We start from the raw sequence: 27,624 nt of genomic DNA on the forward strand, positions 1-27,624 counted from the left end.
TCACACCCTACGGACAATTTTTTCCAGAGATGCCAATCAACCTACCATGCATGTCTTTGGACCAGGGGAGGAAACCGGAGTACCCGGAGGAAACCCCCGAGGCACGGGGAGAACATGCAAACTCCACACACACAAATATTGAATAATTAAACACTAATTATGACTTATTCAGAGAAGCTTGAATTGTCCTAAAAATGGTCAGAAACAGGAGATCACATCAATTGCTTTTATTGACCAAATAACAAACATCTATAAAAACCCTTTGTGACAATGAACACAAGATTCATGTCACCATTATTGTGATCAGTGTTCACTTTAGTTGAGCAATTGACTCTTACGTTTATGCATTCGACAGACTCCTTACATTGTATTTATACTATGCATTATATTTGAGTATGTGCAATCCCCTGCGATTGAACCCATGACCTTGGCATTAGTAGTGTCATGCTCTTACCACTGAGCCACATAAAGCCCACACTGTTACACATTGAAACTTTATCATATCTGACTATTTAGATATAACCATATTTGCCATAGCAAATGAAAGTCAGATGAAAGTGCTATTAAACTGTCTGTTGAGTTGTGAATTTCTGAGCATGGCTGAGTTAATCGATTTTAAATTTGTGGTTTAGTGTTCCCTGGAGAAGTGGGTATACTCTCAATTTTAGCCCAGAAAAACGCCCTGTTTTAGAAACAGTGACATGTAAGACTATTCTATGTAGTTTAGGAAGGATTATGAAATTACTAAACCAATACTGGCCCACAGACTAGTGAGAGACAACTATGCATTTTGAGTTAACTATTCCGTATTCCTGTGAATGACACCTATTCTCTCACTTGGCAAGTCAGTAGTTTCTTTTTTACCTTTGAACAGCTGATTTGCAACAGATAGCGTGTAGCATAGCTAACATTAGCTGAGCTGCTGGCTGATGTTGATTCACTAGGACGTTTAACATTTTCAAATGAAATTTTTGTTTGGAACTCAAGCTTCATCTTACCGGTTCATCGCAAAAAGACAAATCATTTCAAGTAAACTTGTAGCAATATTTACCTAAAGTTAACCAATCTAAACAGTAAAGGCAGCGAGTACTAGCCATTTAGAGGCAGAGTAGCGTGGGTCATGGCTTTACCATCCTAGGAAAAAAATAGGCAATTTGGCTCGCAGATACTACTGAATGTTGCGTATCAGGGGGGGTTTAGAAGTGGGTCTACTCTGGACTGCACCGTATACCCTGGACTACACCTCTGCTTTAGTCCTGCCACGTTAAGTGATTTTGAGAAGTTACACAAATGCCCACACGAGGTGTATATGATTAATGTTGATTTCTAAGTATAATTTCTACACGGGACATGTCGTGGTAGCTTTATTTTGTCATTTCATTGTAGAAGCTTTCTCAAATCCATAAACTATTAAAACAACACCTAATTGCATTATGTATAATATTATACTACTGCACCAATCTCTTTTATTAGTAAAACAGAAGTGTGGCACATGAAACACAACTTTGACTGATGAAAGAGAAGTAAGTTTGGTACCTGCAAGAGTCAAGAGATCAACTAAAGTGAAAACTCATCACAAAAATGGTGACGTCAAATTAATCTTGTGTTCATTGTCACAAAGGGCTTTTATAGACGTTTGTTATTTGATCAATAAAAGCAATTGATGTGATCTCCTGTTTCTGACCATTTTTAGGTCAATTCAAGCTTCTCTGAATAAGTCATATTTAGTGTTTAATTATTCAATATTTATCATTAATAATGAGCAGATGAACTGTTGTCGGTTTTATAAACAAATATAACTACATTTTTATAAGTGATCAATATTGAGAAATATAAGGTAGACTTTATCTAATTTATTTTAGTGTGTCATGACTCATATCTGATAAATTGAGGTACTCTTTCCTTAAAAACATAGAATAAAATCTACATAATCTAATTGAGTGGAAATTCAGTAAGTTTGCATATAGTTGACTTTGCTACCTAATATATGTGAGTAAAATTTAACTGATTTGCATGAGTAATATTTACTAACCCTCAAGAATAATTTTATTCAGAGTAAAAGACACAGTTGACTACTACTGATCTTCATATAAAGGGTTGGACCGTCATTTTTGTTCAATAATCTTTGTATAAATCTCTTGAAAAAACATCAAGGCCATGTTACAAACAAATCAATGTTGGTCTTGAGTAATGTTTAATCAGCCCAAAAGCCAGCTAAAGTAAAGTATTTACAGGAATGCCATTGAATTTCAGTGCAGAACTTTGTTAAATATTAAATAAAGACAAACAACAGCAGACACACACACTCACACACACTTACCGGAATTATGTTTTGATTTTCTATCTTGACCTCTCAGACAGACACACCACATTATGCACTTTACTCTGAGTTCTTGATCAACATCTAAAGGATATAGTGTAAATGTTGCATTACACCATCTCAATATGTGACCCTGGACAACACCTCGGTTTATGCGTGAGGTGTTAGAATAGGACAATATCTGGCTGAGATACAGACGTTTCAAATCTGAGAGTGAAAAAAAAATCAAAATATTGAGAAAATGGCCTTTGAAGTTGTTAATCAGAGGCACCGTGGCCGGCCATCAATTCACAAAAATTTTGTTTCGATATATTTAAGGTAGGAAATGTACAAAATATCTTCGTGGAACACGATCTTTACTTAATATCCTAATGATTTTTGGCATGAAATAAAAATCGATAATTTCGACCCATACAATGTATTTTTGTCTATTACAAAAAAATCCTGTGCTACTTAAGACAGGTTTTGTGAACCACGGTCACATATAAGGTTTTTGTTCAAATCTAGGCCATTACTTCAAATTAAGCTTTCAGATGTGAAACATTTTTCGAGGTGAGAGATTTTGTTGATGGACTTCAGAAGTCATCTGATTTGCAGAAAATTCTATGCAACTGGGTTACTATAAAAGAGCTGACACGCTGTCTACTGTCAAACCGTATTGCAGAAACGGAGAGCAAAGATGCGTGTGGAAATCATTTTCTGGGTGACGGCTGCTTTTCTATCTTCACCTCTGATCTCAACATGTGAATCCAATCCACTGTAAGTGTCTTTCAGATCTAACTGTCTGTCACAATATCCGATTTGTGGGTACCATGAGTATTATAATTAAATCGTGGTATTATCGCGGTATATTATGCTGCATCATTTTATGTTGCGTTTTGTGACTAACAAAACACTCAAAATATAATAAATATAATAGATGTTAAGTATAGGCACAATAGTTTACACTGTAAATAAAAAAATTACAGGATTTTTCTATTATTGTATTTACAGATTATTTGTATTTTTACTGTTTTTCCTGTAAATTGTTTCATGTATATTTTAAATACGGTAGAAAATCCTCTTTTGTGTAACGCTTCTGTCTGCCCCCTTGTGTTCTCAGCCAGTTTCCCCATGTTTTTACCCCATGGACTCCCTTTCATTGAACCTTTTTTCTCATGAACTTCATTCCCCATAATGCATGCACCCCTTCACCCATCCTTGATTTCTCCCGCACCTGACACACATTACCTGGACCTGGCTTTTTCTGTTTCTTTCTTTCAAGTCTTATGGTCGATTATTGATGTTTACTGCTTGTCGGTACCTGTCATCTGTGGAATATTTACCTGTTTTCAGAATTACCTATTTTGGAGACATGATTGAAGTATCAATGGAATCAAGTCTGTTTTTGAACGTTTCCCGATGAACACCTACCTGACTTTGAAATGATCTGACTTACCTGTTTTTTCAAGCCCCTTGTTTTCACTTTGAATCTCTCTCTTTAAACACTTTTCCCCGGAATTCCGTGGTGAGCTTGTCTATTTGAACCCTTCAAATTTGGCAAATTGCAGAAAAAGACAGCAATTTACAAGAAAAATGGCAAAACATTTATGTATTATACTGTATATCCTGTATTTTTACTAGTTATTTACGGTGTAGTACTGCTGACCGAAAATTTCTGTTTTACAGTGTATGCTAAACTGTATGGCCCGGAATACTTATAAATTTATCGATCTCTTTTTTTAAGTCTTGAAAAATTTTGATGGCTTTGGCTTCCAACATAATTGAAAGACTAGTCTGTTTCTAAATATACACCTGATACTTCAATGAAAAAGTAATGCAGGTTTGGAATGGGACAAGGATAAGTAAATAGTGATGGAATACTCGTTTTTTTTGGTTAACTGTCCCTTTAAAGTAAACACCCGACCATTTGTCTCTCCAGTCACGTGATGATTGCGCCACAGATTCTGAAGGTGGGCGCAGTGACAAATGTGTTTGTTGAGATACAGGACAACAACAACCCACAGAATACAGAAGTCAATATACGAATACAGAACTTCCCATCTAGAGACAAGGATCTACACGTTACAAAAGTCACGCTAACAACAGAAAATAAGTTTCAGTCTCTCGCTAAAGTAAAGGTGAGCTGTGACACCCCTACTGTATATTTGTTTTGCTTGCTTCTGAGGTTTTCACATTATTCTGCTTGTCATTTGTGCTTCTGTGACTGTTTCGCCATTTAAAATGAAGAAGATAAACTTGTTGTTCTTCTCACTGCAGATACCTGACAGGAACAACATTTTTGATGTCAATTCTAGAGAAAAGCAATATGTGTATCTTGAGGCCAGGTTCCCTGATCGTAGGCTGGAGAAAATCGTTTTGGTCACCTTCCAGTCAGGTTACATATTTGTGCAGACAGACAAAACCATTTACACCCCAGACAGTACTGGTGAGAGAACTTTTGTTATTATTTAGTCACCTTTACGTTGGTTAGTACCTCAGTTTCTTTATTTGATCTACGGAAACAAAAAATGTATTTTTCAAAAGTGTTGCGTTATTATATATGATTTATTTTTACAACGGGAGTGGATTGGGACTGGGCAATCCATGCAAAAGTCAACCTTACACTGAAAAATAAAGTTTTTACAAAAGGTTTTTACCATACCGATAGCACAGATGTCAACATTTGGTTGTTAGTTATTGCGGTCCATGGGGAAACGCAGTGATCCGTGTGTACAGTTGTTAAATGGATTAAATAAAGCTTCGAGCTAACAAAAATTGCCTAAATAATTTTTTTGCACTATGAATTACTTGAGGAATCGTTTCAGCCCTATTTTTAATAAATAGTATATAGTCATGCATATAATTATCAGATATATTGTGTATTTTGTATAAATTGCATTTCGCGAGACTAACCCCCCATAAGACATGGTTCAATTCGAGCACTGGGTATAACGTCCACACTACGATGTTTATTGCATCAAATAATAAATGACAAATGATGACTTGAAAAAGTGTCATAAGCATCCTCTTAACTTATACCTCCAAGCAACAGTTATGATTAGAGGATAGTGTTATAGTAAGAGATGGGTCAAATGAGCTAAAAATCCCTTTTATAAAATAAAATAATTGCACAAGGTGAACCTTTCCAAATGTAACATCTAGAATTTTGTTCTAGCATTCTCTATGTATAAAGGAAAAATATTATATAATATAATTATAGGCCAGAAAGACCAGTCGTTTCATACAGTCATGTGACCACGATAATATTGAGACAATATTGCAATTGCGATAATAAGATAATATTGTTACATCCCTGTAATAGATACATTCTCTGATTATTTTGGAGTTAAAAAAACTACTGTGGAAAAAGACAAAAGACATGCATTGAAAATTAGCGAAGAAAGGGCGTGGACAGACACATCTGTTTTCGCGACTGACCTTGCTGCAATAAGATGCATAAGCAAATTTTCTTCTTCAGATGCAAACATTATGGAAGGGAAGTAAATGAATCACACGTCATTGCACTGGTATTTGCGACTTTATTTATCGCCCAAAAAAGCACATTTTATAATCTGCTCTCATATGCGCTGCTCTTTGTCAGTATGGGACTGAGATTATGTGACTGTGTTATTTAATGGGTGCCTTCAACCGCAGAAAAGTCCACTCCCACCGGCCCTTGTTTTAAATTGGCCTATTTGCCCTGTTAAGTAAATTTGACCTATATCACATCCAATAAAATAATCCACGTTTGAGTTGCGAAGATCGAAAAAAAAAAGTTGGGGTTGGAATGCCACCGTTGTGTTATACTACTAAATTATAACAAAACTGTTCCTTTAAACTTCGCTTTCACCCTCAGTGTCATATGTTGTGCACTTTCAGTCAAATACAGGATCTTTGCTCTGGACACCAGCATAAAGCCGACTGACAATCCTGTAATCGTAGAAATTGTGGTAAGTGTGTGTGTGTGTGTGTGTGTAACAGTGAAATAGTGTTCAAGATGACAGCATCGAAGTCATGACTAAAATCACTGCGTATTTTCAGACTCCAGATGGAATTGTGGTTAAGTATTTGGAGATCACTCCTGATGAAGGCTTGAAGACTCAAGAATACAAATTAGACAGTCCCATCAGGTTTGTGTTTGCAATAACGGTGTGTGTCAAAATTCCACGTTTCTCCATCCATACCTTAAAGAAATCCTGTTTTTTAAAAGGAACGGCATCTGGCAGATCGCAGTAAAGTATAGCAACAACCCTTATCTGAATTACACAGCACGGTTTGAAGTCAAAGAATACGGTGAGATGTTTACACATTTGATACGGGATCTGTCGTGTTCAAATTAAATGAGCTTCTGAATTCAAATTTCCAGTGCTGCCCAGTTTTGAGGTCACGCTTAATCCAGAAAGTCCGTTTTTCTACATTGATGATGAAAAGCTGAGGGTTAAAGTCCAGGCGAGGTAACACCCTTTACGTTGTGTGGCATTATCTGAACTATTTAAATGGTTCAAGGTGTCACTTGTTACTTTGGCAGGTTTTTGTTTGGGAAGCCAGTTGAAGGAAATGTTCTTGCGGTGTTTGGCATTCAAGGAAACCAAAGGAAAATAAATCTCCCGGCATCCATCCAGAGAGCACCTGTGAGTATAAAAAAGACTTTCACATGCACCTGCTCATGTAAAACACTCTCGTTTTCATAATGTTTTCTGTCTCCTCATCTCTCACACAAACCTAATGTCATCATAACATTTTTTATACACCTAAAGTCCATTTAGTTGGGTTTTTTGCATAAGTTTGCTGTGTTTGTAAGGGAAACTTCTGACAATCTTCTCTGTGAATTCTGTAGATAAATGAAGGTGAAGGGATAGTGGAGCTGAAAAGAAGCGACATTTTTCACATCTACCAAAACGATGCGGACCTCAACAACAAAATCTTATTCGTGTCTGTCAGTGTTAGATCTGTGTCTGGTAAGTCTTTTGTATGTTAAAGCACGTGGTTGGGCAAGTCCGTGAAAATGTCAACCTTTAAAGTGACTTCAAAGTTTTTACCAGCGATATTTGCTATGGCAACAGCACAGATTTTAACATGTTATGGCAAAAAATACCCAGGTAAGATCTCTATTTCAATTTGTAAAGCCCTTGTTTTATTTTTGGTGCATGATTTTTCATAGTCAGGTTAGGACCATTTTCAGGATTGTCACATCCATAACACTTCATATTCCTCATAAATGGACACATTTAAATGATTATAAAATAACTATTTCATTTTCTTTAAATAGGCATCACTTCTCCATTCATTGGGTATTATTGTTTCAGGATTGTTCATTTTATTTCACAGAAACCCTCAAAAAACCGCATCCTTTTTTGTCATATCCATAACACATGTTTATTTTCCTTTTTTTAATAGATTTTTTTTCAAAACTGAGAGTTTTTATGTTTAGACTCTATGAACAACGGTTCTATAGAATATAAACAGATGGTCAATATTACCTAACAAATTCATTTTCTGAGCATTCTATGTCACGTCCATAACGCAAAATGTCACGTCCAATTGCCCATAAGGAATGTCATTGAGTAGCAGGAAGTCATCAGCATTCACAGACAGATCCACAAAATGAATGAACAGTTTCTGAAAGCCAAACTGAAACATGATAAAGAATTATTACCTATAATCCATGACATCATAAAATGAGCTTGACCTTGAGTGTGCCATTTGCAAAACGTAGATATTGAATTTAGTTTGTTATTCTTAATCCTGCAGTTTTGCCAGAGTACAGCAGACTTTTTAAACTTGGGGTAAATACTGTGCAAGATAAAATGTTCATTAATTCATTTCCATGCCACTACTTGTCAACCTATATATTTTTTGGTGACAAGTTGTTTTTAATACTTTTCATTGGTTCAATATTTGCAAAAACTTCAAGGGCGTCCAAAAGTAGGATTCATTTGGGAAACAAACAGACAACATCGAGATACAAGGTTTCCGCCCGACAGTGACGGTTGACACAATTTGTGTGTGTGTGTCTCATTTGACATCATCATTTCATATCGGCTCTGTATCATGTGTGTGTGTGTGTTACAGGTGAGACGGTGGAGGCCACAAGGGGAGGGATCCATATAGCCACAACACCATATTCCATTCAATTCATAAGGACCCCAAAGTATTTTAAAAAAGGAATGCCCTTTGATTTCACTGTACGCAAACGTCACAACAAAATTTACACATTTTCAAAATGCAGATGCCAAATAAACTAGTTTGAAAAATGGACCCTTACGGCAGGTTTACAACAAACACTCACCAGCTTAAAGCTGTTTTATTATAGGAATTCCAGTGCTTTTTATAATTCAGTTACAAATGGTTTCAAAGCAGATTTGCATAATAAATTGTGCAATAATTCAACAGCATATAGTATGTTCAATTTTAGCTTTGATTAAAAAATGTTCCTTATTGGAACATTTAGCTTTCCTGTAGCTCAGTGGTAAGAGCATTGTGTTAACCACCTAAGTTTGTGGATTCGAACCCAGGGGATTGCACATACTTAGAAACAAAATGTATAGGATAATGCAATGTAAGTCGCTTTGGATAAAAGCGTCGGCCAAATGCATAAATGTAAATGTCATGTATCTCTGTGTTAAGGTGTATGTGACAAACCCTGATAAAACACCAGTAGGGGGTCTTAAAGTGGAGCTTGTGGACCCTGCCGAGCGCAACCTGGATCAACAAAATTCAGAGCAGAGCACAGACAGTAATGGACTGGTCAAGTTCAGCATCAATACAGGAACACATTCCACTGGACTAAAAATCAAAGTGAGCAAGTCTTAACCGCAATTTCACTTAGAAGTAATACCACAACACGCCATTCAAATTTTACAAAACCGTTTTAGTGGTTGTGTGTTCATGCAATAGAATGTGCTGTTTGGTTACCAACTTTCTTAAAAATTCCTTAATTGCTCTTTATTAGAAGCATTACTGGCAGAATAATAAATGCACGTTTGTTTCTCAGAAATGAATACAATAGGGTGTTACAATGTGTCGGTTTTAGGGTATTGTGAGCGACCGTGATAAATAACATTTGTGAGGAATTCTCCAGGTGCGCACCCAGGATCCTAGAATAAGCCTGGACAGACAGGGAGTGAATGAGATGGAGGCTTATCCCTACAATCCTAAAGCCGGCTCCCAAAATTTCCTGCACATCCATGTAACTAACAGAATGCTGGAAGTAGGAGAAACAGTCCAGTTCAATCTGCATCCCGGTGATCCTGCCGCTGGGAATCAACAATTCACATACATGGTGCGTGTTCATATTTTGAGTAACTCTCTGTTTGAGCACTAAGAAAACATTAAAGCGTAAATTTGTCGGCGATAAAACTGATCCATCGCTTTCTTGTTTGTTTTGAATCAGATCCTCAGCAAAGGACACATTGTGAGTGTCGGCAGTTACACAAGGTCCGGAAATTCCCAGATAGTACTGAATATTAAAGTCACTAAAGACATGGTGCCGTCTTTCCGCTTTGTGGCGTATTATCATGTGGGATCAGATGAGGTGGTGTCTGACTCCGTCTGGGTTGATGTGAAGGACACATGCATGGGAACGGTGAGAAGCACTATACAGTTACATGTCCGTGTCTTCACCAGACACGAAATTGCAGCACATTAGAAGAGAAATACGTGTTTTTCCGTGTGTTAATTTTCACACTCTCTGCCGATAGTTTAAAAACAGCCGATGATGAGGGCCTATATATCCTGTCAATCAAGAGAGGACAGGAAAATGCAATGAATTTGCGCTCTGTATATAGAAAATGTTAAGAAAACTTCATCCATTTGATTTTGAATGTTAATATTCATTAGACTAATTAGTAACATTCAGAAATATTCATATAATATTTAAAATCTGTATCGTTATCAACAGATATCACTCTGATTAATCGTGTATTGACATTTAGTATTGATTCATCTCCATTATAAACATTTTTTAATCATCCATTATTTTATTTATATATTTGCACATCTCGGCTGGTGTAGACAGTGTCAGGACTTCACTACACATTTAACAGGGATTAATCATTTTTTCCATGACATTATTCTCCTGCTATCTATTAAAACAGTAATGCTCTTAATCAGTCACATAATAGTGGTAAATAAAAGGGATTAAACGATAGTGTTCAAATTTTTTTTCCCTGCCTCACAAAAAAAGCTTAAAGTACAGAAAGACTCTAAGAGTTCAGATTATCGTCCATCTGGTACTATTACTTTGACCATCACTGGGGATCCAGGAGCGAAAGTTGGACTGGTAGCTGTGGATAAAGGCATTTATGTGTTAAACAACATGAACAGACTCACACAAGCCAAGGTAACACAACTGATCTTCTTCTTACAATAGATTTCACAACACCTATACACGACAACTTTCACGATCAAAAGGTGTCTTAAGATAGCCTTAATCATTGAATGTTTCACATTTATTCTGTATTGATGGAGGGAATTCGCTCATATCTTCCTTAGATCTGGGATTACGTGGAGAAAAATGACATTGGCTGCACAGCAGGAAGTGGGCGGGACAGCATGGGTGTGTTTTATGACGCAGGGCTGCTGTTTCAATCTGACACGGCAAAGGGCACCGAAAACAGAAGAGGTGTTTCATACTGTTGAATGGCTTCTATAGTGCACATGTTGTCATGTTATGTGGTATTTATTCAGTATTTATTTATTTATTTTGTTTTTCAAAGAATTTTCTTGCCCATCTGCACCGAAGCGAAGGCGTCGGGATGTTGACGTACGGACACTCAGAAACACACTTGGTCAGTCAGAAATGAACATCTTTAAGCCATCAAAATAATTTCAATTTTTTTAATGTTATAATAGTTATCACTAGTCAAGATTATAAATACGAAGTTGAAATTACTTTTAAAGAAGGTTCAAATATACGTAGAATGACTGGAGTGGGTTAATGTCTTTTGAAGCGTCAGAGAAATGTTGAAATTTGTCAGAGAAAACTAAGGATCACTGCAAATGACATGCACACTGTAAAAATGCATTTTTTACATAATTTTACTGTATTTATTTTTCAGATGTTTCACACACAATGTCCTGTTTTTTACAGGATTTTGAAATACAGTCAAATTTACAAAAAAACAAACAGGAAAAGCCAAGTCATTTCGCTAAATCTAGAAAATATTGAAACAAGAATAACTTGTAAAAGAGCTGCAAGCAGCACCACCAGGGCCAAGCCCACACTTTGCAGCGCTTTACCCAGCGTACCACCACACCCTGCCCACACTTCCCACTCAGTTGATGTGACTGACCCAGCATCCCGAGAAGAGCTTTCAGAGGTTCAAACATTGACATGTGTCAATGCCGAAGGGGCTGAATTAATAGCGTAGAGCAAAAGTAGCAGAAATACAGAATATAGGAGGAGCAGATGTCAGATATGACACCTTGTTTCTGTTTGAATATATTTACATATATTATCAAACACTTTAAGTTGAACTACATACATCTCACTTTATTTTATTACTCAAATGGCACTACGATTCTTTAAGTACTTGCACTATTTTTGCACTCACTTGCAAATTGAAATGTGCGACACAAGGCTTGAACCAGCAACCTTTCGAACATGAGACTTGCAATTTATCATGTTCGCCACTCAGTTAGCTTGCTTCGTCCTGCTGATATCAAAATTTTCTGACAAACATTTCAAAAGTAAGAGGCAAAAATATACTATTTTCAAATCTCAAGACCCATATGTGGCGCTGTTCCCCATTTTGGCAAGGATTCCCGTTCCGAGGTGTCATTGACACGTACCAAGTGTCATATCTGTGAATTGAAAATTGGCCGAGTTACTGCATCCAATACATTTTTGGGTCAACTTTGAAAAGTTTGTGAAGTCATAACTTTTGAGCAACGTTGAAAATCACAATTCTTTTTCTCACGTCTGTGCAGCTCCTTGCGAACGATTTAGTAAATTGTGCTCACAAACAAATGAGTAATTCCAGTCTTGTCCAGTCCAGTTTGTCTTTGTCTGTGCATCTGTGTGTGTGTGCGTGCATGCAACTTGTCTTTTTCACTCCTTCTCCTGTCCACCAATAAGCTGGTGTGTGGTGGGCGTTCTGGCGCAATATGGCTGCCGTCACATCATCCAGGTAGATGCTGCACATTATTGGTGGTTGAGAAGTTCCATGTGAAGTGCTTTGAGTACCCAGAAAAGCGTCATATTCAATTCATTTTATAATTCATCAGATTTATAAAGTGTGTGATGTATTTCCCCCTTGTATGACATGTGCGAGGCTCTTTAGAAACTATTTCGGAGATTTATTCCTTCAAATGCCGGCGGTCTTCAGACTAGTTGTTGAATGTTTTGATTGATTTGACATTGTGTAGTTTCTGGTGAAGATATTTATTTTGGAGACATTGGGCTAGCAATATAATACTGCTCTCTGCCCTGTAGATCCAACTTTGTCTGGAATCAGCAAAAATGAGTTGTTTCTGTAAATGTTCACCTATTTTACTTCAGTGGGAGAATTTAATGGGACTCTGAAGAAGTGCTGCATGGATGGGATGGTGAAGAATTTGCTGGACTACACATGCGAGCGTCGTTCCGAGTACATCGAGGACGGTGAAGAATGCAGGTTAGCTTTCCTGCGATGCTGCAGCGAGATGATCAGAATGGAGGAGAACACCATCGAGACAGAACTGATTCTTGCAAGAAGCGGTAAGAAACAGACACATCGGTTTTAGAGCTGTGTTGTCTTTTAGATTTGAAATAGTTCATTCTGCAGGCTACAGGCTTCTCGGTGTGAATTGTGATCTCTCTGATTATAAAGTTTTCAACTTTGTGTATACATATTTGTTTGTTGTTATCAGTATAGAATAATATAACAGATGCCATTTTTTGCCACCGTTGTTTTTCTTGTCTGTGGATTTGTTTTTATTTTTGGACAGATGATGATGATGATGAAGATGATGAATCAATAGAACAGAGCTTTAAAGAGTTCACTACACGCAAACATTTCGATGAAAGCTGGCTTTGGGAAATTGTAAACCTTCCTAGCTGTGAAAGCTGGTCAGTATAATCATCATTACAAACTACGAAATGCAGTTTAGTTCACAATGCTACAAACTAAAAACCCTTTTGCTACCATTAGAAGAGAGATTTTTTCCATACTGTAAATGTTTCCGTTACGTTTGGATTTTAAAGCAATGGTTCTCTTAAAAATGATTAACTCATGCTCCCGCATGATCTTCTTTCTTTACGAGCAGAATCTACATTATGGTTTTCCAAACCAAAACGTTCTCATTGGTCGGTGTCGATAGAATCGTGGTTATTGCCACGACAAATATTGCCAATGTGTTCGCTGTGAGCCCAGTTTGATATCTGTCTCGGAGGGTCCTTTGCCGATCTCCACCCAATGCTTTCCTCCTAACTCTCCTAGTAATATTACATTAAAAGCATAAAAGCCCTTAAAAACTTACATTGATGCATGTCTATTCCCATCCATTTGGCGATTTTGCATAGAAAAAATGCTTTACGAAAACACCAAGATGTGCATAACTTTTGTAAATGTGCATAAAAAACCTATGTGCTCATGTGAGTCGGATAAATGTTTCATCCGATAAGAAGATATGCAGAAATCATTCAATCCTAAATGCACATCCAAAACGTGTATATTGTGTACGTGTGTGACACATTTTGCTTTTTCACAAGCAGAAAAATATTCTAAAGGAAATGCGAAAGCTTTGTAATATTTTTCAATCTTTCTCAATAAGTTTATTACTGAAGTTAGATGGACTGTGCTGTATAGAATAACTTGTTCGATAACATTTTTTTGATAAAAATATTTTTTTTCTAACGTTTTGTCTTCAGTGAGGAATCTTCTGTCAGCATAAAAAAAACCCTGAAAGACTCAATAACCACATGGGTGATCACTGCTATAAGCTTGTCTAAAGATAAAGGTACATATCACAGATGCTGACATCCGTTTTGATATCTTGAGACAGAATGAATCATAAAACATCTTTGTTTTTTACTCAAAGGCATTTGTGTTGCTACTCCTGAGGAGGCTGTCGTAAAGACAAATTTCTTCATTGATCTGAAACTTCCCTACTCTGCCGTCGTCAAAGAGCAAATCGAAATCAAAGCTGTTATTCACAACTCAATTACGTCTTCTAAGGTTTGTTTGTGTCAGTCTCTATGCGCACAGAAGTTTGTAATGTATTCTGATGTTGCTCATCTGAGTTATTGGCTGAAAATTTCAAAGTCATTGCAGGTGTTTTGATTGACTTTTACTTTTGAATCCGATCGATTTGATGGTTTTAATTCTCCACATATTGTTTTGATATAAAAAAGAAAGAGAAAGTGTACGTGGAACTACTTCCAACTGATCGTATATGCAGTGAGGCCGGCAATAAGAAGAAACACCGTAAAACCATTGAGATTGAGCCTATGAAGTCTTATTCTGTAACCTTTACAATCGTTCCTCTGGATATTGGACATTTTGACATCGAGGTGAGGGCCGTGCTTGTCACCATGGGCACAGTGGACGCAGTTAAGAAGGAGCTTAAAGTGGTGGTGAGCCATTTGCATCCATCCATTTTGTGCTGCATATCTAAGATAGAAAAATATCACTTGCCTAGATTATGTGTTTGTGTAAACTGTAAACATTACTACTTAACTTTTATGTTTGAAACATACAGTAGAAATTCAGGTTTCTTTACATAATGCAAATGACCTCAAATTGACAGTTAAACATAGAGATCTTGCGTGATATTTATGTACTTGATCAGTAACTAATTCTTGTTTATTTTGAGCCAAAATAGCTTTATCAGCTTTAAAATATCTAATGTTATATAATATCAAAACAAAGTCTTGATACTTTTTTCTATAACTTTTTCCCGGTCTCCGACAAAGACAAACGGTGTGTTGACCACAGCTAATGAATTCACTCATGATCTGGATCCGGCCCAGCACAGTAAGATTCTCGGACAACATTTTTTTCTGGAACATATACAGCTGGTCCATTGCTACCTTGTTTTGCTCTTCTGCCAACACATGTATCTCTTCACAAAACTCTGTGTCACTTTTAATATTTTGTATTGCTCATTAACAGGTGGAAATCAAATATTACGGATTCAGAGGCCTAAACTGAAGGATCAAATGCCAAACACTGATGCTAAGACACACATCCGTGTAAGAGGTACATCACATCTTAATCTGCCGTTTTCCGATTGGTCTTGTGAAATCTTGTGAAAAAAATTATTCAGAAAAACTGAAAATTTGTGGCCGCTGGGCGCTGCTGGGGTGCTAGAGATAAACTGTAAAATAATATAAACAATTTCTTGTTAAATTGCATTTTCCCTCTTTACTTGCAAATTTGCGGTCTTTTTCTGTAATTTTACCTTTTTTTGACCGTATTTAAAAAAACTTTAAATCTGCAAAAAGAACCGTTAAATCCTGTTTTTTATGATTTACGTGGAAGATCTGAAAAAAAATGACAATGAATTTTTTTTTTAATTACAGGGTTTTTACAGTTTTCATGGATAACAGGGTTTAATAGTTGAGTGTAGGTTTGAGCTGCAGATAAACTGTACTTTCGACCTTCAATGCAGTAGTATGTTTGAAGAAAGTAATGTTCTGTAGCTGCCAAATAAATACCTGTATTGAAGTATGTGTTGTCACTTGTGCAGGCAGTCCATTAGATCAGCTGACCGAACAGGCCGTCAGCGGGGAGGATCTTGGCCGCTTTATTCAGAAACCATATGGATGTGCTGAGCAGAACATGTTGAGATTGGCATTGCCTGTAATCGCCACCCATTACTTGGACAAAACCAACCGGTGGAACGATGTGGGGGTGGACAAACGCACAGATGCTCTTGAACACATATCTACAGGTTCATGCTTTACTAAATTTCACTTCATATTTATAATTACGTTTGCTTTCTATTGACAGGGTAAATAAATCAAGATTGCATTAGCACTCAAATTAATACTTTGAAAAGTTGTTTAACAAGTAAAATATTGGCCTACAAATATTGGAAAACACAAAAGTTATATTTTGCCTCAGAATTGAACTTGAACAAGTTAAAGGCACTAAAATAGTATAAACAAATAAAAAAAGGTCTATAGAAACATGAAACAAACAAATAAATAATACAATGACAAAATCATCTAACATAAAAATGAAACTAAAATTAACATGAAAGCCATTTATTTAATCTAAATTAAAATAGTAATATAAACAAATCTATAATAACTTTGATATGAATATTGGTAACACTTTTACAATAAGATTGTATTTGTTAACATTAGTTAACATTAGCTAACAATCAACAATGTAGTTGTTGAGCATTGCTGAACAATTTGCCTAAATAAACATGAAGTAATATAAATAAATTCTGTAAAAGTATTTTTCATAGTTAGTTCATGTTAAATAATGCAGAAACCTTAACAAACACAACCATATCAAAAATATTTTTGCAAGGCATTTTTAAAAAATGCAATGTACGTATTGTGGAAATGTAGGCATAATAATCCAAATCAATCAACTAAGTTGATGTTTTTTGCTATCGTACAAGGCTTGTAAAACAACTAATTTGCCTGATTTACAGCAATTATTAAAAAAAGTTCTTGTTTTGGTTGAAGGTGTTATGACGGAACTCGTCTATCGCAACAGTGATAATTCCTTCGGGTTTTTTAGTGGATCACCTGGCAGTATGTGGTGAGTTTTTTTATTTATTTATATATAGCAACTAATGGATCACCTTTCAGTGCTGTAGAAATTCTGATCATTTGAGTTTGTTTGGGGAAATTTGTTTGGGAACCTTACAAAGATAAAACGTAACTTCACAACTTGTCCTTCAGAAAAATCAATGGCTTAACATTACATCTCAAAATTATTAATTGTGTTAAAATTTGTACAAATTGCTTCTTAACTGTTTATGTAATGACTGAGGTAAGCAATCAACACAATCAAAAAATAAATAAATAAAACGATGCCTAATTTTAAATGGAGTACAACAAAGGTTTTATTCAGTTTAGTAAAGGTTAAAGTTTCAACTTTTTATATCATTTCTTCTACATGTCATTATGACAGTGTTGGTTCTAAATTTTTTTTTTTTTGTTCAGGTTAACCGCATATGTTGTCAAAATGTTTTCAATTGCAACAAATCTGGTTCCAATTGACCGGCAGGTGATATGTGGTGCTATTAAATGGTTAACGTCCAAACAGCTAGGGAATGGAGCTTTTCAACAGGTAGTAGGCATCTAGATCGTTAAATGCATAATATTTTGCGTGGAACCACGAGCCGTTTTTATTGTTTAGCAAAAGTTGTATTGAGTGAAAAACTGAGATAAGTTTGTTGGTCAATGGGGACACTTAACAAGGTTAAACGTACCCAAACAATGACCATGGAAACCAAATTTCTGTCAGACTTGTAATAAAAGATTTTAATCGATGACTATAGATTAACAAAGTTCGGGAGAAGCCAGAGCATATAATTAAGACTGGCTGGTTTGCAATCAGCAATCATAGACTCTACCCTATGAGCTCTAGCGAACCAGCACATAAGTAGACAAAGATTCTTACCTGATGCCATCTCTAAAGGATTACACATCCCACCACCTCGTCCTAGGCTCCTCTACTTGAGCTCTTGTCGATAGCAGAACTCCAGGGGGTGAGTTCTGGATTCGGCCGTTTCTAATCTTGGCACACTCGCCCCTATCTGGGGCCGGGAGCGTTCCGGGATCCGATGGAATCGGGGAGCTCGGAACCCGCTCCCCGGACAGCACACCAAACATGCATACTTTAACCACCCCTGCTATCTTCATTATCTGCTCAGGTGAACTCGTGAAACACTAGCTGCTGTGAAAAGAACAAATTCAAAGAAACCAAATCCCCAACATACCGAAACAACGACCACAGAAAACTATAGAGGAAAACAAGCTGAACATGAAATACTGTTCCTTTACCTGTCATATGTGCATGTTCTTTAAGCCCTAGCTAGTTATTTTTACGATTAAGGTTTAATATAAATTTCTGTAGTGGTTGTTTAGTTACTTTAAGCCGTTTCCTTATAATGTAATGAGGGAGAAACGCTTAACGGGCGATTTGTCACTTTATCCATTTAATAAGGATTCGTTCTCTTAACAGCAGCTAGTGTTTAAGGCATAAGTAAGTATTGACAGAAATGGATTATTCATGGTCATTGTGTTGGTACGTTAAACCACGTTAAGAGTTTTAGAAAGTTATCTGACTCGGCTCCTACCGACCGCAGATTTCAAGTTTACAAACCACTTATTCCTGCGTTTTTCAGTCAATAAATTTCCCCCTTCATGAATAATACCTTCTTCTACACAATTGAAATGCTTGTGGTTTCATAGTTTAATTGATTTGAACAGTCATGGGCCTTTTTGAGTATGTGGGAGTGTATTCCTATGGAGAATATCACTGCCTGCCCACCATCGGCTCTGTGCATGTTATTTTTCATGGTATGTTCATTAAGTTGTACTGACTGTAAAAGTAAGTGTGTATTTAAATGAAATGCTTTGCTTTGTTTTAGCAGGGTTTAAGAAGCGTGCTCTACGATACAGCTTATGTTCTTGTTGCCCTCCAGGAGGGGAGAGTGATTTGCTCTAAAGATGTACCTGTACGTATGGAAAAAAACTATTCTCTGTGCATATAACCTTATTTATGACATAATCGCATTAAGTCATTCATTATACAGGTGGCATAGACCACAGATTGATGGCTGCAGATAAACAACTTCCATTTTGCAGCTGATACAATGAAACCTCCATATTTCGTGATTTTATTTGTTGTTGCCTTAAGTCATTATTCTGAGTCACTTTTTATGTTCGTCACTGAGTTTTGCAAATATAAAACCAATAAAAAGAAGCACTAAAAACAGCTTTTCGATTTCGACAACACATTATTTAAGTACAGTGTTTTGTCTATTTCCTGAAAAGCAGCGAAATTGGACAGGTTTCAGAAGCACAGCGACGATTAAAAAAAGCATTTCTGTGTATTTCAGAATCTTGAAGATTATGAAAAGAAATCAATTGCCTATATTGAAAGTCAGATTTCATCAGAAAAGGATCCGTCTGCTGTCGCCATAGCCTTATACACGCTGGCCAATTCTGGCAAACACAACAAAAACATTTTTCAAAAGTATTTCATCGTGTCTTCAGGTGATGAAATGAATACCCAAAGACATTGCACTGACACTTGAAGGTTGATATGAAGTAGTTTGTGTTTATGTGCTCTGTCATAGATGGAAGTTACTGGAAGGATACGAATTTTCTTTCCAAGCTGGAGGCTACTGGATATGCTCTTCTCACGCTGGTGAAGATAAAAGACTTTGGCGCCGCGGAACCTGTCGTGAGATGGCTGCAAAAACACCAGAAACACATGGGAGACTACGGATCGTCTCAGGTGAAATACGTCAGCTTTCCACCAAGCATCATGCCTGATCTATTTGATAATAAATACATCACTAACTTTGTGAAGACACTTTTGTTTGTTAATAATTGCAAGGATGATTGAATGTTAAGAATGCTAAGCTATTAGCATTAGCAAGATTGATAATTTAGTTGATAATTCAACATCAAATGGAGATGGTGGTCTAGTGGGTTAAACCACTAAACTGGTAAATCAAAAGGTTGCTGGTTCGATCCCAGCAGCCACCACCAGTGTGTCCTTGAGCAAGACACTTTACTCCATGTTGCTCCAGGAGGATTGTCCCTGTAATAAGTGCACTGTAAGTCGCTTTGGATAAAAGTGTCTGCCAAATGACTAAATGTAAATGTAAACATCACAACATGCCCGCTATGTTTTACAATCATTTCAGTGCACATGAATCAAAGGCATACTATATTATGGAGATGGTTTCTCAAGGGTTCACATTATTTTAATTTGCTTCTGTTTTTTTCTGACCTCAGACAACAGCTGTGGTCTACCAAGCTTTGGCGAAATACTTTGAGGAGGTAAAACCAGCGGATCATTCAGATCTAGTAGTAACAGTCTCCCCTACAGCAAGGCGATCTACTACACTGCGATTTACCAAAGGCACTGAGGGTTTACGGCACTCGGACAAGGTGAGAAAGTCACAGACATGAGAAGATTGCAAATTTCTTGTACTATCCACCGAACATGTATATATAAATCTTGATGTTGTGTACAGTTTAACGCCGATACCAACTTGACAGTAAATGCGATAGGAACGGGAAAAGGATCCATTTCTGTAAGTTTGTGGTTCTCTTCTCATCACAGACACTTTTCAACAAGCATGTTGATTAATGGCAGAAATACTTATGCAATGTTAAACAACAAGAATAATCTTCTTGGTGGTACCTTTTCAGTTCACGGTGTCATTGCATTGGAGAATGGAGAGTAAATGAAATGAATTGTTATAGGGAATATTGTAGTTGTGAAGAGTGTGGTTTAAAATAAGCCACCCTGGAATGGTTGTCATTCAGTACAGTTATTTGTGATTTGTTTAAAAAGAAGCAACACATCATTTCTAAAAAACTGTTTATACATTTAGGTTACTTTGGCATGCCTGCATGTTGTGGTTCATATACATTTTCTTGAGCTTTATTTAAGGTTTGAGAAATCCATTTCCAGGTTTTCAGATCTTTTTATTTAAGAAATTATATAGCTCTTGTCTTTTCAAACCTGTTTGACTTTCTTTCTTCGGCAAAATACAAAAGAAAATATTTTGAAGAATTTTGGTGACCAAAAGCCATTGGTACCCATTTACTTTTAAGGGAAGTCAATGGGATGAACGTTTTTCTTTTGCCATCATTTTTCAAAAAATCGTATTTCGTGTTTGTGTAGAAGAAAAAGGTCGTACAGGTTTTAAATGTAAGGAGAGTGGACAGGTACATTACTGTGAATTGATTACTGATGTTAAAGAATGATGAAAAAAATGTGATTAGTTACAAGTCAAGGACACTTCATTTTATCATTTTAAATAGTAATTTATTTCACAAGTTCTTCTATGCAGATAATGGTGTAGGTTTGAGTGTAGGCGTATTTGTAAGTGGAAATGTTGCTTTACAAATCAGGCCTGCTGCTTGGCTGCAGCGCTTTCAAGATCCGTAGGATCCCTAGAATATCTTACGTCCTTCCTGAGTTGATCAAATCCTTTTAGAGTTTGGTTTTTATGCAAACAAGCTGCTGTTTTGCGTGTGCGTCTATGAGCAATGTTGTTGTGAAACGTCTGAGACGTGATTATTACTTGTAAAGACACTTGGACTAGAACGAAACTTATCGATGCTTTAGACTGAAGAGAGAGAGAGAAGGTAAGATGTCTTGACTATTTATAGAGGCTCTCTCTCTCTTGAACTGATATGTCAGGTGCTGTGATTGCTGAAAGCGGACCAGCCGAGTTGATTATCTGCTAGTTCTCCTCCCAAACTTAGTTAATAAAACATCATTTGATACAAACCTAAAATGTTTTGAAAGTATTTTCATCTCATTGTGTATTTTTTTGCATGATACGATTTCCTGTGGTTATACATGTGTTGTTTTTGCTTTCATTTCTCTCGCAGGTTTTAACGCTTTACTATGCAAAACCTGGGGTGAAGAACACCGATTGCAACTTTGAGCTCAACGTGGACTTTCAAAAAGACCAAACACGTACTTTAATCTTAATATCACACTCATGAGTTCCTCGAGTTAAAAGGCACAGTTTATAGAAAAAAAAACCTGTCATCGTTCATTTACCCCTCGTTTGGTTGTTAACCTGTATGCCATTCTTCAGTTGAACACAAAAGAAGAGAGTTTGAGAAATGTCTCAGTGGTTTTGTATTCATACAGTGAAAGTCAAACGAGCTCATTGTTGTTTTGTCATCAAAATTCTTCAAAATATCTTCTTTTGTGTTCTGAAGAAGAACGGAAGTCATACAAGTTCGCAATGATCTTAATGAATCTTAATGAACCTTAATGAAAACATAATTTCCTGCAGATTCCTCTGAAGGCAGTCCTATAAGCTACAAGCTCACCATTGAAATCAGGTCAGACAAGTCATTACTTTTCTCTGCATCATCATATACACTAGCATGGAAACAGAAGTGCAGTACAGAGGATTGATTTCACGTCACTCTGGAATATTTGATCTGACAGGTTCCTGTTGACTGATCGCAATGCTGACATGACCATTTTGGACATCGGCTTAATGACGGGCTTTGAAGCAGATACAACCAAAATGGATAAAGTAAGTGACAGAAATGTGTTTCATAAAGATTTCGTTCAATGAATCAGGTATCTTAAAAACACAGAAGTTAGCATTTACCTCTGGGGTTGTTTAAAGATACGATATCGGTTGAATCGGTTACGACTGTCCATAAAGTCAGTTATTATTAAAGTTTAGAGTGAATGAGTTTGTTGTGTATCATCTCATGTTTTTGCCTCAAACAGTAGCAGATTTCTACAATATCACAAGTCATCAAATGTTTTTTTTACAGTAGTAAACACAGGTTGCATTATTGGTGACTATTAGCATACATATTAATATTAACAAGATGCGCCACTGCCGTTCAAATGAATGAAAGCAATGCTCAATATGGGTGCTCCAGAGAATGAAGTCCCGACTTCCAGTAAAACAAGCCAATCGTCACTCAATAAAGACTGACGAATCTCTGAGGCGGGGCTCTTGTGAGGCAGTTGCCAGTCTGAACCTCGAAAAAGGGGATTTGTTTTGCAATTTAAGCTTAGCAAACCAAAGTTATGATACAGTTCATGTCATGTTTAATTATTGATTGGAAATATGCTGTTAAATTGTGATTCTGGATCTGCCATCTCCCATTCAAGTACATAGGACTTTGGACTTGCTATGATGTAAATAACTACCCATAGGCGTTGCAAACATGGCCGCTGTGTGGAACGACGTCCATTAACGGCCTTTGTTATTGGTTTTAGATTTTTTGTAACAATTCATTTTTTATTCTCAGCTAGTGAATGGAGTTGACAGATATATTCAGAAATATGAATTTAACAAAGAGCTCTCTGAAAGAGGATCTCTCATCATCTACCTGAATACGGTAAACTGTCATAGTTTAATATAAATAAAACATGTATTTGTGCCAGATAAACAAAAAACAACAAGTACACTTGTCTAATATGTCGATTTTGAAGGTGTTTACGTTTGAAAAATAAATATTGTTCTATTTAATCTCACATTTTAACTTTATATAATTATAATCACATTTAATATTAACTTTAAAAGTTGATTAATTATTCTACAACATAATGATCAACTGACTTTAATGTTTCACCCTTGTTATGCCTATTCTGATCTGATCTGAAACTATATTTGAATTATGACCCTGGTCTGTTTTTTTTTTTTGTCAGGTCTCAAATATGAGAAAGGAGAAACTTGTCTTAACAATAAACAAAATGATTAACGTGGATACACCTCAGCCAGCAAGTGTCAGTATTTATGAATATTATTCCACCGGTGAGAAACGACACAATCCATCTCTCTCTCTCTTGCACAAATTGGTAGAAAAACACTTGGTCTGACGGTTGTTGTTGTGCATCTCATTTTGTTTAGAAAAGCCATGTGTGGAGTTTTATGACACACAGAGAGAAAAGGGTTTGCTGGACACCCTGTGTCACAGTGAGGTGTGCTTGTGTGCCGAGGGTGAGTTATGTATAACATTATCGTGATCTTATGCTGAAATGTACAAAATACAAAAGTTTTGATTTTCATTCAAACTAAATCATACTTCAAACGTTTAAAAGCACATGCCACCATTAAATCACAACGCTGTGTGTTGTGATTAACACCACATTGAATTGAAGACGTCCATCCGTTCTCTTCCAGAAAACTGTCCCAAAGTTCTTAACCGAGAAACTACAGATAATCGCCATAATGTTGCCTGTGATGGTCGCACAGATTACGGTCAGTGTCAAATACGGTCAGTTGGTGTTTGGTATTTTAGCACTTATCTACACCAAAAGCTTAACTGTTTGTGTTTTAGTGAAGCAGAATAACACGAGCTCACTGTGTTTGAAAATCACAATCACTGTATTGTCACGATAAATGTACAGTAGAAGTGCAGAGACTTGTTTTTTTGTTGTTTTTATAATTATTGTTTCAATTTTTCAGTCTATGTAGCAGTCCTGGACAGTGTTAACACAGCCGACAAGAAGGACGTCTACAAATTTCATATTACAAACGTTATTAAGGAGGGTAAGTTTTGGCCCGTTTTAGGCTCTTTTCACACTCTCAGTTTTTCGGAGTGACAACTATATTTACTTTCAGCTGCGAGTCCCGAAATGTCCTGTTCACACAGCAGCTCACAGTCGCAGCTTTATTACTGTCTGTATGGAAGAGGAACCGAACTTACGCCTGTATCCTATCTGCACGCGCCACCTGTTACCATAGTGACACAATGTTAACATTTTGATTGACTTTGCAGTGAACAAAGTAAATGGGTGTAACACTTACCATCATGCAGAGACTTTACAAGGGGATTTGCATGTTTAAAGTTTATTTCAATCTGCTAAATAATTTTAAATAACTTTAGTGATGGCAATTGCACGTTTTACCAAGCCAACCACTCGCGGGAAGTCCCATTGAGTACATGCGAGTAAAGATCCCGTACAGTACATGCAAGTTTCCATTTGTTAAAATGAAAGACATTTTTTGTGTATGATGTGTATAAATGTTATGAGACAGCAAATATAATCATAATTATGAATCATAATTCAAATGTAACACAAACGGTTTCTGACAATCTCATATTAATCTTGATAACCTAAAATACCTTTACGATTCTTTCTGAAAACATATGGCACATGTGGGGGGGAGGGGGGTGGCATAGCCTGAACTAAAGCATGTGCGCACACATTGGCAACAAAAAACAGACATAAGTTTCACTCACCGCATGCGGTTCATGTCCGGCATCTTTTAGCGCTGGAACGGCTCCATTGTCAATTTCAATCAAATCCAGCGTTATATCCACCGTTTATATAACATTCATCATCCAAATGCAGTGAAAAAACAAACACATGAACTTCACAAACGTATGCTCTCTCTCTCTCCTGCACACAAGTGGGCATTCCACTAGCTTTTCCAGGAGAATTGTCCAATAAGGGACAAAGAAAAATTGTTACTAATCAGTTTTGTATGTTCGGAAAAACCTTTTCAAAATCTGTACGATCGCTGGAGGAGTGTATCGAGGACCGAAATACTTCCTAATATGCCCAACTCGTTTTTTGACAAGTTGACCATGTTAAACATGAGAAGACAGCACGTTTAAGATTGTTAAGAAGACTAGAATGCACGAAACACCATTGCAGGGCCGCTTTAAATGTTTACTTGCATTTGATGATGTCAAAACAAACTATTTTAACACTTTTTGGCTACACTTATCCCTGGTCTGACTAGGAGCTAAAGCCAAACCATTAAAATTGGACCAAAAATTGCCTGGATGTATACGAGCTAAATCATGGCTACGCACAGGCTACACATAGAACATGAAACTAGGCACACTTTAATCATAGTTGACATTGATACAATGTCACCTTCTATTTTGGTAAAAATGACATGTAACCAAGATCATTTTGGATAGAAATGGGTTACTGATAGCCGGACTAGATCTCGTCTAGTTAACCGAGACGGTGTGAAATGACAGCTATTGTTTTCTGGGAAGAGGGCTGACATTACACTTTGGCGTCTATGAATGCTTATAAAATAGCGCATTATACCTCTGCTATTAAATGTGAGTAGACCAACATTTTAATGCTATGTACATTAACACAGTGATAGAAAATGACAGCGATTTCATTGACAACTACTTGTCCAGTAAGGGTTTTTGTTCAGACAGCAGGGATTCTCAGTAAATACAGTTGCGAGTCCCGAAAATGAACAGGTGTGAGTTCGGTTATAGAACGCTGTTGTCACACCCATAAATAACCAAACTGCCTGTGAACACATCAGTTTAAAGGCCTCAAACAATCGTATGAACGTGGCCTAACAGTTGCAAGAATCTCCAAAAATCGGGTTTTATCGACCTCATGCCATTCAAAGCCTCTGTAGATTTTCTTTGAATCTGAAAGTCCTTACAATGACAAAGGATTGTGCCAGAGGCTTCGAGCCATTCATACCATGTGTCCAGATGGCATACCGATGGCTTTAGTGCATTTTTTTTTGTTGATAATGACTGAATTTTCATTTTTGTGTGCACGTGCGTTTCAGGTTTTTCTATGTTTGTGGAGACCAAATGCCTGAATTTATTGTTTTCTGAAACCAGAATGCAATTAGGTTGATTTAAGGAAAAAATACCTTCGTGAAAACTGAGACACAACATAGCATCACAGTATACAAGTCAGTGGAATAACGGCACCATATGAAACGTGGATATTTTTTGTGTGTTATCAGGGTCAGAAACTGATGTACAGGGCAAGAAGAGGGATTTTTCAGCCCATATTCGCTGTCAATCTAAAATGAAACTTAAACCAGGGGACAGGTACCTGATCATGGGCCCAGTGCACACTTCACTGGAGCAGAGGTGAGAGACAACAAAAAATGTTCTGTCATTTATAGCAGATTATTTCATGATTAAATAATATTTGATAAGCAACTTGTTAAGCAATGTGTTCTAATCCAGTTTCAGGTAAAAAGCAGATTTACAGAAATAGAAATGTGTTGGTACAAAGATATTTCAACGTAGTTATGTTATGCTGTTAAGAAACAGAATGTAGTGTTAGTCTATTATTTAACACTAGATTGAGTTTCGCTTGTATCTTTAAATCCAATTGCTGAAAGAGTCGCTCTGTTTGGTTTATCTTCTGCAGTTACTGGTACAGTCTTACAGCTCGGACATGGCTGGAATATTGGCCGACTGGTGAAGCGAACCAGGTACAAGAGAAGGCACTGACTGATAAGATGTTACATTGTGGATAACCGATTTACCTTTGAAAGGGAATGTCAATGTTAAAAATCCAATGTGCTAAAGACAAAATAAACCCATGCCAGTCAATTTACTTGAGTTTTTTGTACTGTTTTTGTGAGCCAATTACTACACATTTTAAGTGATGGTATGTATGATTTTCACAATAAATATAGGGCGCTTTCTCACCTTTAGTTCGGTCCATTTGGTCCGGACCAATGGCAAAAAATTAAAATGCGTTGTGAGATTTCAATGGTTGGGATGTAGAATGGTCATCATACCAAATCTCTATGAGGCTCTGCAACTCCTTACAACTCCAAGTTGGTCCACGAGCTGCCATGCTAGTGCAAAATGTCAACAAACACTGGTCCTCATCCTATATGCACAGCGCAGCTGACTACGGCATTAGGTTTAGTCCAAAATAGTGCAGCACTTTTTG

The 27,624-nt window shown here is 36.7% G+C and overlaps 1 protein-coding gene across 1 annotated transcript; it reads left to right on the forward strand.

The window, feature by feature from the left end:
* Nucleotides 1-2,984: 2,984 nt before the first annotated feature.
* On the forward strand, nucleotides 2,985-27,279 carry LOC130435990 (complement C3-like). Its single transcript, XM_056766888.1, has 41 exons — nucleotides 2,985-3,079; nucleotides 4,242-4,440; nucleotides 4,580-4,748; nucleotides 6,182-6,252; nucleotides 6,344-6,432; nucleotides 6,513-6,595; nucleotides 6,669-6,756; nucleotides 6,831-6,933; nucleotides 7,140-7,260; nucleotides 8,375-8,487; nucleotides 8,930-9,100; nucleotides 9,384-9,584; nucleotides 9,696-9,887; nucleotides 10,488-10,643; nucleotides 10,796-10,925; nucleotides 11,020-11,091; nucleotides 12,804-13,001; nucleotides 13,232-13,352; nucleotides 14,154-14,242; nucleotides 14,324-14,460; nucleotides 14,637-14,858; nucleotides 15,198-15,258; nucleotides 15,397-15,483; nucleotides 15,974-16,177; nucleotides 16,929-17,004; nucleotides 17,412-17,538; nucleotides 18,845-18,931; nucleotides 19,316-19,472; nucleotides 19,556-19,716; nucleotides 20,223-20,378; nucleotides 20,465-20,524; nucleotides 21,837-21,924; nucleotides 22,253-22,301; nucleotides 22,411-22,501; nucleotides 23,238-23,327; nucleotides 23,638-23,743; nucleotides 23,840-23,929; nucleotides 24,113-24,190; nucleotides 24,398-24,481; nucleotides 26,675-26,804; nucleotides 27,091-27,279. The coding sequence occupies exons 1-41, from the start codon at nucleotides 3,000-3,002 to the stop codon at nucleotides 27,197-27,199; spliced, it is 4,896 nt and encodes a 1,631-aa protein (XP_056622866.1). The 5' UTR covers nucleotides 2,985-2,999; the 3' UTR covers nucleotides 27,200-27,279.
* Nucleotides 27,280-27,624: the final 345 nt, after the last annotated feature.

The sequence above is a fragment of the Triplophysa dalaica genome, chromosome 2, assembly GCF_015846415.1.
Source record: "Triplophysa dalaica isolate WHDGS20190420 chromosome 2, ASM1584641v1, whole genome shotgun sequence".
NCBI classification, from domain to species: Eukaryota; Metazoa; Chordata; class Actinopteri; order Cypriniformes; family Nemacheilidae; genus Triplophysa; species Triplophysa dalaica.